This window comes from Maniola jurtina, chromosome 22 (genome assembly GCF_905333055.1).
Source record: "Maniola jurtina chromosome 22, ilManJurt1.1, whole genome shotgun sequence".
Taxonomy (NCBI): domain Eukaryota; kingdom Metazoa; phylum Arthropoda; class Insecta; order Lepidoptera; family Nymphalidae; genus Maniola; species Maniola jurtina.
In genome coordinates, this window is record NC_060050.1 from 10,763,309 (window position 1) to 10,779,090 (window position 15,782).

A 15,782-nucleotide genomic window follows, 5' to 3' on the forward strand; every position below is an offset into this window, starting at 1 on the left:
ATCAAAGTTAAAACATGGCTAACTTGTGTAAACACGACGCTCCCAATCCCCGCCAGTTAAATAAGTAACGGAGACACGCGAAAATTGAATCAGCCTCCCTTACCGAGGGAAATGTTTGCCTTTTACTCCCAACGACTAAACCTATCACTGACAATCATACGATAAGTCGGATCGACAATTTCACTTACAATGTCTTTCAGTGGTCTTTCTTCCGTTTGAAAAATTGTATTATTTAGTGAACAAGATTCTCTTCCTCCTAATGGCGTTGGCAAATAGTTTAATTAAGGTTAAATTCATAATTTGCGATCGATGTACCTACTTATAATGAAAAAAAAAATGTAAGTGATTTCTAATATTTAATTATTGTTTCATAAAATTTTAAAAATTCATATTTTTAATAGACAATATAATTATATCAAAAGATATAAAAACAGTAAGTAATTTATATAAAAAGTCCTGTTTTTCGTTTCAGAACCTCATCAGAAAATGACCTTAATTTTGTAGTGTTCGTAGCAACTAGTAATATTGCACAATGCAGGTACTTGTGTATTTCTTAATAAATAGTCAGTTAGCATCCAGCCGTTGTTTCATTACGTTCCACTGGCGACGAGTTTGTGTATTTTATATAATTTACCACGCGTTTTAAAGTGAATATTGTAAAAATACAATGCCTATAGGTAAATTAGAACCATTTGACTTAAGTTCCAAGCAGTGGCCCGCGTATATAAGGCGAGTTAAGCAGTATATTCTTTTAAATGAAGTGAAAGATGAATTACAAGTGCCTTTATTAATTACTATCGTGGGTGAAGCGACGTACACTTTGATGTGCGATTTATGTTCGCCGGCGCATCCTGAATCGAAAGGTTTCGACGAATTAGTGAAATTGGTTTCGGAACACTTAGAGCCAAAACGTTCCGAAATAGCCGAGCGCCATGTTTTTCGTTTACGTCGTCAACGTCCAGGCGAGTCCCTCACGGAATACCTACACAACTTAAAACATCTGGCAACAACCTGCAATTTTGGAACGATGTTAGAGGAAAATTTAAGAGATCAGTTCGTATCAGGATTGGCAAACGAACTGATGCGGTCTAGAATATTCGCCGAAAAAGACATCAAATACAAGGAGGCTGTGGAGCTAGCTCTTGCGTTGGAGGCTGCAGAAAAGCATGCGGAGGTGAGCGGGTCTACGATGACTTCGACATCGACCTCGAGTGCTCGCGCACCGTTATCCGGACGGCAGTGAACGCCCTGTTAGCTGTGTTTCGCGAACATTAAATGATTCCGAAAAAATTATAGCCAACTTGATAAAGAGGCACTAGCTATTTTCTTTGGCATTACCAAACATCACCAGTATATATTCGGTAGACAGTTTATATTGCGCACGGACCACCAGCCCTTAAGCTTCATTTTTGGAAAGAAATGTGGAATCCCCCAGACGGCCGCCAGCCGTTTACAGCGGTGGGCTGCGCGCTTGTCGGCGTATGACTTCACGGTGGAGTTCGTGCGTTCCTCGGACAACGGGCCGGCCGATGCTTTGTCCCGCCTGCCATTGCCGTGCCGACGGGCGACCCCTTCGGAGTGCGTAAGCTATGTTCAACTTATCGAAGAGAACTTGCCGATAAGTTTTAAAGATGTTAGTAAGGAGACAAAGAAAGACCCCTTATTAAGTAAAATAGTCGGCTTTGTGATGTTTGGTTGGCCGTCGTCAGTAGCGGGCGGCGAGGAGGAAAAGGCTTATTTTGCGAGGCGAAATGAGATAGTTTTAGAACTGGGTTGTTTAATTTATAAATATCGAATTATAGTTCCGCCATCATTGCGTAAAGGCGTTTTAAAGGAAATACATGAAGGCCATCTGGGCATTAATAAAATGAAAAATGTGTCACGTAGCTATGTCTATTGGCCAAGTTTAGATCGCGATATCGAGGACTTGTGTCGAAAATGTGAAGCGTGTCGGATAGTCCGCGACTCCCCACCCCGCGCCATACTTCACCCCTGGGAGTACCCACTTTGCCCGTGGCAACGCGTGCACGCCGATTTTGCGGAATGTGCAGGTAAGAAATATTTGATCGTCTTAGATGCTCATTCAAAGTGGGTAGAAGTGATCAGTATGACACGTACGGATGCGGAGTCGACGATTTTGGCCTTTCAGACATTATTTGCTAGATTTGGTCAGCCTGCCCAGCTCGTAACTGACAACGGCCCGCCTTTCAGCGCCTTAGATTTTAAGAATTTCTGCGCTAATAACGGTATTAAGAGTGTAACGACGGCACCGTATCGACCGCAGGGTAACGGTGCGGCTGAAAATATGGTGAAAACCGTTAAAAAAGTAATCAAACGCGCTTTATTTGTCAAAGAAAATGTGTCAGCTGCCCTAAATAAATTTTTATTTCAATATAGAAACTGTGAACACGCCACGACCGGTGTGTCCCCTGCAGTACTGATGCTAGGCCGGCGATTGCGGGGGCGACTGGACGCATTGCGTCCCGACGTATCTTTGGTCGTGCGCTCGGCACAAGAGCGCCAGATTAATCAAAAAGGGGGAATGCCGAGACAAGTGGGTATAGGAGATACAGTTATGGCGCGAGATTACTCCTCTAAAGGGAATAAATGGACAGAAGGAGTAGTAGTAAGTCAGACGGGACCGGTGTCTTATAAAGTGGATATGGGAAAGGGGGTAGAGTGGCGTAGGCATCGAGATCAGGTAATTAAAGTAAATAAAAAAAATCGTTATTCTCTCGCGCGAACTAGCACCCTCGGGCAGGAAGCGGAGCAAACGGGAGAGAATGATGATGAAAGGGTAGCGGTGGATAGCGATGCCGACGTTACATTCGAAGACGCGGTCGGGTCGCCTGGGGGCGAGGGTGCAACGCAGGCGCCGGAAGATGTGCACTCTCCAACACCGCCGCCCCCAGGCGCGTCCGCTAGAGCTCTGCGAGCATATCATCGTAAGAAGAAGGTCTAGTTTAATAACTATGTGATGACTATGTTCTATTGGGTTTAAAAAGGGGGGAAAAGAGTAGTGTTCGTAGCAACTAGTAATATTGCACAATGCAGGTACTTGTGTATTTCTTAATAAATAGTCAGTTAGCATCCAGCCGTTGTTTCATTACGTTACAAATTTATCAGACGATTATTGATGGGTCTAAATAAAATAAGAGACTTATTTAGGCAAGTCGAGGAAATATTTACAACGTATACGACTCGTAGTCTCACCGATACCGTGTCGTCTCGTAGTCGTAAAGTCGAGATAACCTTATAGCGGATGTAAACAAATTAGTGAGAACGTGGACTAGAAACTTTCACGTAATATGATGAAGTTTCCGTTGCTTCCATCGATAGTCGATATTTACTAGCGGCTTCTAATACATCCACTACTAATGCATTTTCCTGAATTACCTATGTGGTTTAACTTATAATATTACCTACCTATATTGTATTGTTTGATCGGGGGCGAGTTTCCATTCTTATGTCGTCGACATTCCATCTACATTCTACACGCACGAAACGTTTTGCGTCATCATTCCTCATTCGCACGGCCAAGGTTCGGAATACTCTTCCGCGAACTGTGTTTCCTACCAACTACAATCCGGATTAAAACGAGTGAATAGGTAGGCATCTTCTAGGTAAACGCATCACATCTTAGGCCACATCATCACTTTCCATCAGGTGTGGTTGTGCGCTTGTCTATACTAATGAATGAAAAAGAGATCACGCTTACTCTCGTATCTTTCAAAAAGATTTTCCGTTTTCATGCGAGATGTAAGGTGCAATTTAAATTCTATATTTAAGGTGCAATGAGACGGGTCTGCCCGCGAAACTCAAAATTAATTTCGTTTTTCGCAATTTATAAACTAAATACGACAAAGTAGGCTTATAGCATTCTAATTCCGACAATGGAAGTATCATCTTCACAAGATTACACAAAAATCTTTACGTTCAGTTTAAGAAATGAGTCAAAATAATGAGTTTGACATGAGTTAGTCACAAATTAGTCGATACGATACTATAACTAATTTCTTAAACTGGTTCCTTTCAAGTAAAGATTTTTATATAAACCTGTGAGGATGATACTGACATTGGCGCAATTAAAATACCATAAGCCTACTATGTCGTATTAGTTGACAAATTGCGAAAACCCAAATTAAATTTGAATTTCACAGGCAGACCCGTCTCATGCACCTTAAGTAAATACATTCAATATGGTTTTCAGCTGTATAAACTGGCAACTATTTAGGTGTTTACTTGTGCATTTTGACACAGAAATGTTAGGTCGAGCTCGCATGAACAAATTGCATAAATTTCTAGATCATCATCATCATCATCAAACCCATCGCAGGCAGTTTTTTTTGTTTGAAAGGTGGCTTGATCGAGAGTGTCCTTAGCTACAATCCAAGAAAATCGGTTCAGCCGTTTGAAAGTTATCAGCTCTTTTCCAGTTACTGTAACCTTCACTTGTCGGGGGTGTTATAAATCTTTCTTTAATTTACACTCGTTCTTTTAGAAATGAACATTTTTTATGTTGCGGGGGATCCGATTGTAAACCATTTCAGAATTACCTTATTTATTAAACTGTGTGTAAACGCTACAAACTATCAAAATAGACAGCGACAAGAAAGCTAACTAATTTCCACTCATTTGGAAGTCGGCCAGTGTTTAGTTAGAACACCGGCGTCTAACGAAAGGTGAGACGAGATGTCATAGATTAGTTCTGCTCATTTGCGTTTCGGCTCATTTCAATAATTAGCTGGTATTAAAAAACTATTTTTTTTTAACAAAAACATTCAGCCCAGTGCGTGTCAAACTCGAGCACCAAGGGTTCCGTAACTTGGACGGACAGTAGGTATAACTATTGCATAGAACCAGACTTTACTTTGCGGAAACCCAGTCTTATTCATAAAAATTTGTAGAAGCTTTATTAGCTTGTTATAAGCAAAGTTCTCAAAAACATTATTCATAAACGTTCAATAGTGCTAAAAGTGCTCAATAGCGGCTCCATAACTTATAAAACCTACTATAAACCCTTATTAAAGAACAAGATGGGCGCCGTCTTGTCTTAACAGCTGATAATTTGTTTGATATACGAGATTGAAGTGAGGTTATTTTGTTTTGGTTGATTGTAGTGTCATTGCATTGTAATTATTATTTAAGTACGTTATTTATTCTGGATTCGAGAGGCTGTGGTAATTGACCAGAGTTGCAAGTTTTAACTGGTCTTGTCTTAACAGCTGATAATTTGTTTGATATACGAGATTGAAGTGAGGTTATTTTGTTTTGGTTGATTGTAGTGTCATTGCATTGTAATTATTATTTAAGTACGTTATTTATTCTGGATTCGAGAGGCTGTGGTAATTGACCAGAGTTGCAAGTTTTAACTGCCATAAGATGCTAGAGACGTCGTAAAGTAGGTACCTAAAAGTTCCTACTTAATTTCGAAGTTTCTTTTCATGTAATCATTCCTTTACATAGGTATGTGATTTCTTCTAACGTAAGAAATATGGCGGTGATGCAGCTCAGAACCTAACTACATAAACCGAGAAGGATTTGGGTAAAAAAAAGGGCTGGCTCATTTTTTGCGCAACGGATCAGCCTGGCTGTCCAGCGTGGAAATGCAGCCAGTATTCTTGGCACCATTCCACACGGGCATGATTTGTATAGTAATTAGATAAGGCTAGCTTTAAGTTTTACAGTAATATTTTCAATTAGTTTTACTGTAATATTTTCAATTAAAAAAAAAGGATTTTATTCCATGAATGTCCAGGTACTGTATCTAACACATACTTTTACCTAATACATGTTTTCTTTAAATAGTATAATAAAATCTAACGCTAATTTCTAAATGCCTTTCTGTTTCCATTTTTAATTAAATAAATCGGAATAAAACTCCGAACGATAATACCTAACTATCCTCCAGAACTCAGACAATTGACCGAAAACAAATGTCACACCTGCGTCACTTCTCTGTGTAGAGCCCAGTTTTTTTGCAATTTTGTCTATGAATTCATCAGAACGACAACATAACAAAGCGAAACTAGCCTATAGCGAGAATTTAGTTGTGAGCGGTTTATTGAACCTTTATGAATAAAGAAAGTTATGAAACGTTTAATAGGCCTAATAAGCATTTTAGCTAATGAACGTTTTAAACCTATAATAAGGGATTTTTATGAATAAGACTGTATTATATAAGGAACCTTAAGCTAGTACTGTACTAGTATAATTAAAGAAGCTTAATTATACTAAACCTTGCTGATGTCCGCGACTTTATTCACGTGAATATACGTTTTTTAAAATTTTTGTAGGAACTCTATAATTTCCGGGGAAAAAAGTAGCCTATATGTTAATCAGGGTATAATTTAACTCCATTTTAAATTTCAACCAAATCCGTCCAGTAGTTTTTGCATGAAAGAGTAACAAACATACACACATACACGCACACTTAGTGAGATTATAAAGTGGTAAAGTTTGTAGGGGGCAATCTCTAGGACTACTGAACCGATTTCGAAAATTCTTTCCCCAATAGAAAGCTACATTATTCCTGAGTGACATAGCCTATACCTACTTTATTTTCAAAAAGTCTTAGAACCCTACGAAAATTGTAATAAGCTACCCGTGAGAAGCCAGGGCGGGTCGCTAGTTTGCTATTTAAAACCGTAAGGGCGTTTGTGCACTTATTCGTACTCAATTCGTATTTGTTTTCGTAAAAATAAGTGGCCGCTGGATATAAAACGTATGTGTACTACTTACGCGTGTGCTCATTCGGATTTTTACGATTCGTATTTGATGGATTTTTAATGAAAACGAATACGAATTGAATGCGAATAAGTCGGTTTATTGAAAATAATTTTTAAAAATTGCCATTATTAACTATTTTACATTTCTTTCCAAGATACGGAACTCTCTGAAGACGAATCTGCTGTACTTTTCCGGTTATATTTTATTAATAAAAAATACTTCCACTTAAACTTATCCATAAATAAATAAATAACAAATAGGCACCGGAACCGCATTTAATCTTAAAAGTCGTTTCAAAATTAGAAACTAAAAAAAGAAATATTTTAATATGTCCACGTCACAGACTTGGGTCACAGATTACAATAACATTACACACTTAAATAATTAAACATATATTTTTATAGTTAAATACAAACCTTTATTAAAATCTACTCCAGGAATGCACTCACAGACTCTCAAATAACACTAACCTATAAATAAAAGCGCACTACGCTGCCAAATGCACTTATGAACGTCACCACAAATTAATGTAAGTGCACTGTAAAATTTATTATCTGTTATAATAACAAGTTAATACACAAAATTTATCGCATCGTAATAATTGTAATAAAAGCTAGATTACAAGACAACACACGTCCATCCACGTCGACGGGTAGACGACGACTGAAAGTTGGACCAAAGCCGGAAGCGGAAGGGCGAAGGCTTTTCATTTTTGCTGTAATCTGTCAAGTACAGGACTCAAAGCTGCATGAAGCCTTTTCAACCAAACGACACGCAAGACATAATCACGAATCCGATACGATATTTGTATTTTGGTTGTTACCAGTGTTAGAGGTAGAGTTCCGTGTAGAGAAACATAGGGCATAATGCTACTTTGGAATAATTTTCATTTCATTAAATTAATATTTTTCTTCTCAGTGTTTTCTGAGGACCTGGTACCTAAATACCTATCGTTAAATCGGCAATGCATCCACGTTGTCCATACTAGTCCATACTAATATTATAAATGCGAAAGTGTACCTGGCTGTTACCTTTTCACGGCCCATCTGTTTAACCGAGTCTAACGAAATATGGCAAAGTGCGAGTCAGACTCGCGCACTGAGGGTTCCTATTTTTCCAACATTTTACACGATAGATCAAAAACTATCATACATTTAAAAAAAACTGTTTTAGAATGTATATGTAAAGCCCTTTCATATGATACCCCACTTGGTATAGGTATCTCACTTTGAAAATTGAAACACATTTAATTTTTTTTTTAAATGATGTAACCACAAATTCGCGGTTTCCAGATGCCAAATTTTATGATTCTAGGTCAACGGGAAATACCCTATAGGTTTCTTGACAGACACGACGGACGGACAGACAGACAGACAACGAAGTGATCCTGGACGGATAGGAACAATTCTTCCTTTTGAGGTACGGAACCCTAAAAACATTTTGACATATGAAGTTGCAACAATACCTCAGAATTCATACCTAGATATCAGAGTTGCCTATATTTATGCCCTTTTCACTTTGTAGTCAAATTGTAATTTACTCAGTTAACTTTGTAACCTATGTTTTGTTTTGTGACCTTTGACCGATCAAAGCTGTTTAAACTTTGCAAATGTTGTCGGTGGCAACTGACAGTTCAATTTTCGCTAGAAGTTCACAGTTTATAATAGTTACATCAGCTTTCCAGAAAGCTTAGTATGAGTTAGCATATTTCGACAACGTTGATAGATCCCGAGTACCGAAATTGAGTGTCGAATTCGGTTATCTCGAAATCGATTATGGAGTATCGCTTTTTACTGGGCGAGTCTTGACTGTCAGAGACGCGATAAGTAAGCTGAATCATTTTCAGAAACTATAAAATTTAACTAACGTCTACACTGCCTCGTTTTCAAGTTCTTCCATTACAGGAAGTTTCCCTAGCAGGATTAGTAAAACAAGAACCGCTAGTATTAAATTCCAATTTTAAAACAAAGACTTTGAAGCCCATTTTCCTCTGCCGGTATCATCATCTTCAGCTCAATCTTCTCAACTTATCTGCTGGCCCACTACAGCACGGGTTTCCTCTCAGAATGAGAAGGGTTTAGGATATAATCTGTCAGGCTAGCCAAATGTGTTTTGGCAGACTTCACATAACTTTGAAAACACTATAAAGAATTTTCTGGCATGCAGATTTCCTTCACGGTTATAGCAAGCTATATTAAATTGCTACGCACTCCGAATGCCTAGTTACTTTAGATGCGTGCCCGGGGTGTAACTAGTAGGTTAGACTATCACTGCCATTACAATGTTTCGATACTCGAAATCTACCAACTTTGTCGAGACGTGCAAACTTGTACCAAGAATACCTACTGTTCGCTCTTAAATGTACGTGACCTATTAAAAGCTTGTTAGTTAACAAGTCATATTATGTTTGATAACAAAATAAAGGACGGTAATTACCTATGACCTGATTGTGATAGCGTACCTTAAGGTGATTGGCCAGCATTGTAGTCTAAGACCTATACCCTTCTCATTTTTAGGGTTCCGTATCTCAAAAAAAAGAAAGGAACCCTTTTAGGATCACTTCGTTGTCCTGTCTTGACCGATGGTACGGAACCCTTCGTGAGAGAGTCCGACTCGCACTTGACCAATTTTTATTTTTAACTAGTGATACCCGCGACTTAGTCCGCGTGGATTTAGGTTTATTAATAATTCCGTGGAAACTGATGTTCCAGGATAAATAGTTGCCTATGTCAATTTCAAGCTACGATAATTTCATAAAAAAACGGTTAATCGGATGGGCCTCTAAGAATCTCTTGTGAACTCTTTGATTTTTCCGGGATAAAAAGTAGCTTATGCCCATCCCCAGTATATAAGCTAACTCTGCACCCATCCATTTCAAAATCGGTTAAACTGTTGGGCCGTGAAAAGCTAGCAGACAGACAGACACACTTTCGCATTTAATTTATATATAAGCACTTCTTTACTAGTTCAAGGATTCAAACAGCACTTAACTTAAGGACATTATTACAACAGGTGGAATGTGACCCTGCGATCTTTACGATTTCAGTCGACCTTTTTAGCGTTTCCTTTGATATCTTTCTTGAGCACTATCCTTCAGTTGAGAGCTACAATCTCGGTTCAATGGGAGAGGGAATCGTGACCTTTAACCTCGCATAGAAATATACTGTAAATGTCAAAGGTGACAGATATCGGGAAAAGTTAACATACGAGTAGTTACATAATTATTATAAAGAGAGAGCGAGGTGAGCGCGTGCCAGACCTTCGTTATTTTATTAAAAGGTAAAAAAAAGGTTTCTCTGCGTATTGTCACCAACACAGGGAGGAACGATCAGCGACTATGAAGTTACAAAAGGAAAAACTGAACAAGATCACTTTGTTATCTGTCTGTCTGTCCGTCCGTCGTCAGTCCGTCCGTGGTGTCTGTCAAGAAAATCTATCTAGGGTATTTCCCGTTGACCTAGAATCATGAAATTTGGTAGGTAGGTAGGTCGTATAGTACAAGTAAAGGAATAAATCCACAGAAAAAAAATGTGTTTTTATTTTTAAAGTAAGATAAAACCAAGTGGGGTGTCATATGAAAGAACTTTACCTGCATATTCTAAAACAGATTTTTATTTATTTTTATGCATAGTAGTTTTTGATTTATCGTGCAAATGTGTAAATACCCGAGTACGGAACCCTCGCTGCGCGAGTCTGACTCGCACTTGGCCGGTTTTTTTTCTGTTGTCTTATCAATGTGCCTTTGCACCAGCTTGTACCACGCAACCTCTAAGTTAAAACTTGCCCTTAATAACTTAATTGACGATTTATTAGGGCAATTTGATGATAACTTTTACGATTTTTTATTTTATTTATTTTACCTACATTTACACTGTAGAAAAGTACCTACCCAAAATATTCAAATTATTGCTTTTACGGTGAAGGAAAACATCGCGAGGAAACCTGCAAACCTGACAGTTCTCCACAATGTTAATGTGTTATGGATAATTTTTTCTTATTTTTATCGTTTTCAATATTTAAGTCTGTAAGGGGAGAGCCCTAATGCCTATAACACGAGTGCACAACTTATTTAAGGGAATCAGTGGCTTCACCTAATTCCTGGTTGTAATTTTATGGTGAAACCATAAAAGATTTATTTATTTATTTATTTTATGTTCCCAAACGTGAGAACATTATGGCCAATGTGGCCTGTAGCTATAATGGAAAGCAACCCCGTGGGCTGGCTTATTTAGTCTTTGAAGCGACTTCAAGCGGTCAAGGAGTTCAGTAAATACCTAAAGGTTCAAAGTACCTACCCCACCCGTTGCACTATTGTTTTACCTCTACCTCTAAAGTGGAGGGAAAAAGGAAAAAAAGAATAATAAAAGTTTTCTCAATATAGTCAGTTTCCAGAGTTATTATGTACTTGAACTAACAAAGCAATATCGCTTCGATATAATCAATAAATTCTAAGTAGATTCAGTTAATTGAGGTCTGAGTTGATGCAAGCCACCATTTTGAATATTTCATCCAATTGAACTCCCGTAAATAAATTCAATTCCAGCTAGAAATATATTGTATTACAATGGAAGAGCCAAAAATTATAATATTTTATTATTCAAATCGTAAAAATCTTAAAAAGCTCTGTAAAAACTTTAGATATTGGTTAAAAGCTAAAATATTGGGCGAGGTCACTTTATGAAAACAATATGGCGTCCTTATCAATAACTTGTAAATTGTAATGGCGGCCAGTACATTGAACCTTGATGGTTGATTGATTGGTGTTCTTATCTTAAAATCTAAATAAATTGAGCCTAGCAACTAAGTTGTTAACTAAAAGGGGCTAAAAATAGAAGCCTCAATTTGTAAAGACCGCCCTAGAGTGGGGTCTGTACTTGTGAAAGCTTCGGGCGAGGGCAGAAAACATTTCTGTCAAAAGATGGCATTGACATGAGCGCCATCTTTAATTACAGTTTACAAAGATACAATTTCATATTTCTATTTTTAGATACAAATTTTGTACCTACCTACTTTAATGATACCTTTAAATCAACGAAATTTATGAATAATTCTTTACTTTTACGCTTGTTTAACTCAAATATAATTTTATCGTCAATAATAAGATTTTACCATAAAAAAAATATACTTAAACAGCTCTACGTTATCCATTGCTTTGTTTTAAATTTTAATAAACGGCAAAGAATCAAAATTCTCAGCTATAATTTAAATTCCATCTAAAAATAGATCGTTCGTCCAGCCATCCCAATCGTTAGATATGGCCAGAATATACCCAGTAAGAATTTTTATATAATAAAGCCTGTAGGTACCTACCGTTCTAATCAGATGCACACCGTTATCAAAACAGTGGATTGATGTGTGGACTTGCATGATAAGGTGCAGCCATTGATCCAAGATAGTGCGCCGAAAAACGGACTATCATGAGATAAAAACTGGAATCTGACTAACCTGAATCAGAGTCCCATTTCCAGGGAAGTCGAGAGGCGCGCACTGTACCAAAAAAGGGCCAAGTACAAAATTTGGACTAAAAATTGTTAAAAAATAAAAAACGTGTCAGAAATGGCTTGCAACGGCGTTCGGCGCAGACTGGCCGGGATGCGGTGCGGGCATCTCGATCGATCCGATCTCCGCGCAGCCTCCGGGGCGCGCGCCGGCCGGGCCAGGTGGCTGTGTCTAGGCGTGCCAGGTTCATTACCTGCTTTATTTGTTCTCTTCATTAATTTCTATTCTTCACTGCAACACCACTGCCCAATAAAGTATAAGTATTTAAATAACACTAAAACCCGACTATTACTCGCGAACTGTCGATAGATAGCGATAGAGCCTACTTAATAATATCTATTATAAATGTGAAAGTGTGGATGTTTGGATGTTTGTTACTCAATCGCGCAAAAACGGCATGCAGATAGATTATACCCTGGAATAAGACATAGGCTACTTTTTATCCCGGAAAATTAAAGAGTTCCCGCGGGATTTTGAAAAACCTAAATCCACGCGGACGAAGTCGCGGGCATCAGCTAGTATAGTATAAAATTGTTATTCTGTCGCTCTTTTGACATATTTATATATTGTATGAATTCAGATTTTTTTCATTTTTCATTTGATATCCCACTCGATACTAATGTATACTCACTCTATACTACCGCCGCGCCGCCCATATTGATGAGCGGCGGTAATCACTTATCATCAGGTGACTCGCCTACTCGTTTGCTCTATTTTTTATTAAAAAAAATTGGCCACGTCATACTAATTTTGACAGTTTCATAGAACACCATTTTTGTTCAGAATGACCCATCCAATGCATAGTAGATAAGTACATAGGGGTGGTTGGTATAAACAAACAGGTAGATAGTAGATACAAATGAGGGGGTAGACCAGACTAGTTAGGGAGAGGGGGTAGGGACCGACGGGTCGGGGAGGTGGCGGTTTGTTCTGATGGAATCAATATTAGGTTTGCATCCCCCGTCTATTGCAACTTGCATCCTGTAACGTTCCTGTTGCGCACTTTATGAGAACGTTACATACATATTACATACCATTTGTGATTAGGTTATCAAAAGCTGCATTTTAAGCCGTGATCACCTTGTGGTTTAAGACGTCAGCCTTCTTTTCAGGAGGTTGAGGGTTTCGATAACTTCAATGTAATTGAATTCAATTCAATTTTATTTATTTGCTGATACAGGTCATCTTATAGCTGTGAATCACACTATCACACTTCACTATCGCACTAATATTATAAAGGCGAAAGTAGGTATGTGTGTGTGGGTGTGTTTGTTTATACGTTTGTTACTCCTTCGCGCAAAAACCACTTAATGGATTTGGTTGAAATTTGGAATGGAGATAGATAATATCCTGGATTAGAACATAGGCTACTTTTTATCCCGGAAAATCAAAGAGTTCCCACGGGATTTCGAAAAACCTAAATCCACGCGAGTGAAGTTACGGGCATGAGCTAGTACAAAATAATACTACCACCACCAAACGTACCACGCCAAACTGGCATGCAAATACATTTGCTTTGTAGAGTTATGTGCGTTCTAAGCGATTAAACATCAATTGCTTTCACGGTGAAGGAAAATATCGTGGGGGAACCTCGCGAGTTTTCGTTCACGCGTCCTACATAATGTCTACAAAGGTGTGTGAAGTCTGTCAATCCGCACTGGGCCAGCGAAACAAACTATGGCTTAAACGCTTATCTCATTCTAAAAGGAGATTCGTGCTCTGTAGTGGGCCGGCGAAGGATTGATCATGATAATTATGAACAAAGACACAACCAAGATAAGACTAAAATAACACCACAACACGACCAGACACCACCAAGACAAGACTAAGACACGACCAAGATAAGACCAAGACATGGCCAAGACAACACCACGACAAGACCGTGACACGACCGAGACAGAATCAAGACAAGACCAAGACAAAGCTAAGACAAGACAAACAAGAAACAAAGACTAAACAAACACAAGACACGGTTTTCACGATGAAATATCACCATATGCTATCAATATTATAAAATAGTATAATATGTAGATTGTAGATTAATAAATAAAGTCTAAGTAAGAGTGCTATGTAAGACGTGTAACGTCATTAGCAAACCGTTTAGGTTCATTAAAGAATTTATGGGGCTCTTAAAATATGACACAGTAATTTCGCGATGAAAGACCATGACAAAAAGAGAAGCATTGAAGTATAAGTATCACAATGCAGTTGAGAGGTATATGAGAGTAGCAAAAATAACTAATCAAAAGTACTAATTACGAGCAATCGCCTTACAAGAAGTAGGTAATCGAGACCTATTGATTGGTTGTAGTGTTTCGACATGCGATGCATCGACGACTGACAGACGATGAGTCGATAGGCTTTAGAGTCTTTGAGTGCTCGGTGCACTCGCCAGTTCGTTTCCGATAGCAGGCAATCCATCGCGTTTTAAAATAATGATAGACTGCAATAAACTATCTGGATTGTAGGCAAAAATATTAGGAGCTTAAGACTAGGAGTAATTAATGCCATAGAGTATAACGATTTCATTCATCTCTGACTGACTAACACTCTTACTATTTACACAGAATACCTTCATAGTACCTTTGCTATTGTCTAAAATGCACAACGCAATTATAATTGCATTAAAACCTATCTGTTGCTAGGAGGCCAACAAGATTGAACTTGCATAAATACGGGTGTTTCGAAGGTTTAGTTTAGTCTCCTTCCGAGATTCGGGGCGATACCGCATATTTTCGGTATTTGGATTGTGAACTGGATAATTAGATGTTGTGATAGCAATCACGCTCTAATTAAATTATTTATTTTGGCATTAGTTTGTTTAGATTAAAACTCTCGGATAACCTCTACACATTGAACCTGGTGTTTTTTGTGATGGTTTTGAGAGGACATTCCAATTATTCGATAAAAATATTTAAATAATACCTGCTTTTCTGAGTGACGCCAATAATATGAAGGTAGCGAAAATAACTAATTACGAGAAATCGTCACAGAAAGAGTAAATAATTGAGACCTATTGATTGGTTTGTAGTGTTTCGACATGCGATGCATCGACGACTGAGAGACAGACGATAAGTCGATAGCCTTTGAGTGCACTCACGATTCATTTCCGATCGCAGGCAATATCGGTGCTACTCCATCGCTCTTTAAAATAACGATCTGGATTGTAGGCAAAAATTCAAGAGTAGGAGTACCTAGGTACTTCCTGCCGTAAAGTCAAAGTCAAAGTCAAAAGCCAAAGTCGTAGTGTGACGATCGACACTCTCACTATTGCCATAATAGTTAAAATGCACAACAGACCAGCATATTCACCTAGCACCTTTTTATGCTATCAACCCGATAAATGCTGACCCGAAAGTTTAAAGTCTTAGCAAGAGCCATAATAAATGTAAATTCATTTGTAAATCGTTTGAGTTCACCAAAAAATTATGGCGCTCTTGTACAAGTGTAAATTAATAACACCTCCGACAAGTGAAGGTTACAGTAACTAGAAAAGAGCTGATAACGTGACTGGTTGATCAAGTCACCTTTCAAACAAAAAAAAAAACAAAAAA

At 38.2% G+C, this 15,782-nt stretch overlaps 2 protein-coding genes across 12 annotated transcripts in view; one reads left to right on the forward strand and one right to left on the reverse strand.

Moving 5' to 3' along the window:
* The window catches only part of LOC123877028 (glutamate-gated chloride channel), a 33,747-nt gene extending 21,413 nt beyond the window's left edge, over nucleotides 1–12,334 (reverse strand). For 10 of the 11 annotated variants that reach the window (XM_045923529.1, XM_045923531.1, XM_045923528.1 and 7 more), the window contains exon 1: nucleotides 12,175–12,334. The gene's annotated coding sequence lies outside the window, so the exon portion shown is untranslated. Of the gene's footprint in view, nucleotides 1–7,145; nucleotides 7,377–12,174 lie in introns of those variants that run through there. The other variant, XM_045923523.1, reaches the window with a different exon arrangement.
* LOC123877111 (uncharacterized protein K02A2.6-like) lies at nucleotides 570–2,962 on the forward strand. Its single transcript, XM_045923618.1, has 2 exons — nucleotides 570–1,239; nucleotides 1,366–2,962. Exons 1-2 carry the CDS (start codon nucleotides 668–670, stop codon nucleotides 2,960–2,962), a joined length of 2,169 nt encoding a protein of 722 aa, XP_045779574.1. The 5' UTR covers nucleotides 570–667.
* Nucleotides 12,335–15,782: the final 3,448 nt, after the last annotated feature.

What these genes read in the sequence shown, in the direction of transcription:
- LOC123877111 (XM_045923618.1), top strand. Translation starts at nt 668, where the DNA reads ATGCCTATAGGTAAATTAGAACCATTTGACTTAAGTTCCAAGCAGTGG. An exon ending in GCACCGTTATCCGGACGGCA is followed by an intron (nt 1,240 to 1,365) that starts GTGAACGCCCTG and finishes TATATTCGGTAG; the next exon opens with ACAGTTTATATTGCGCACGG.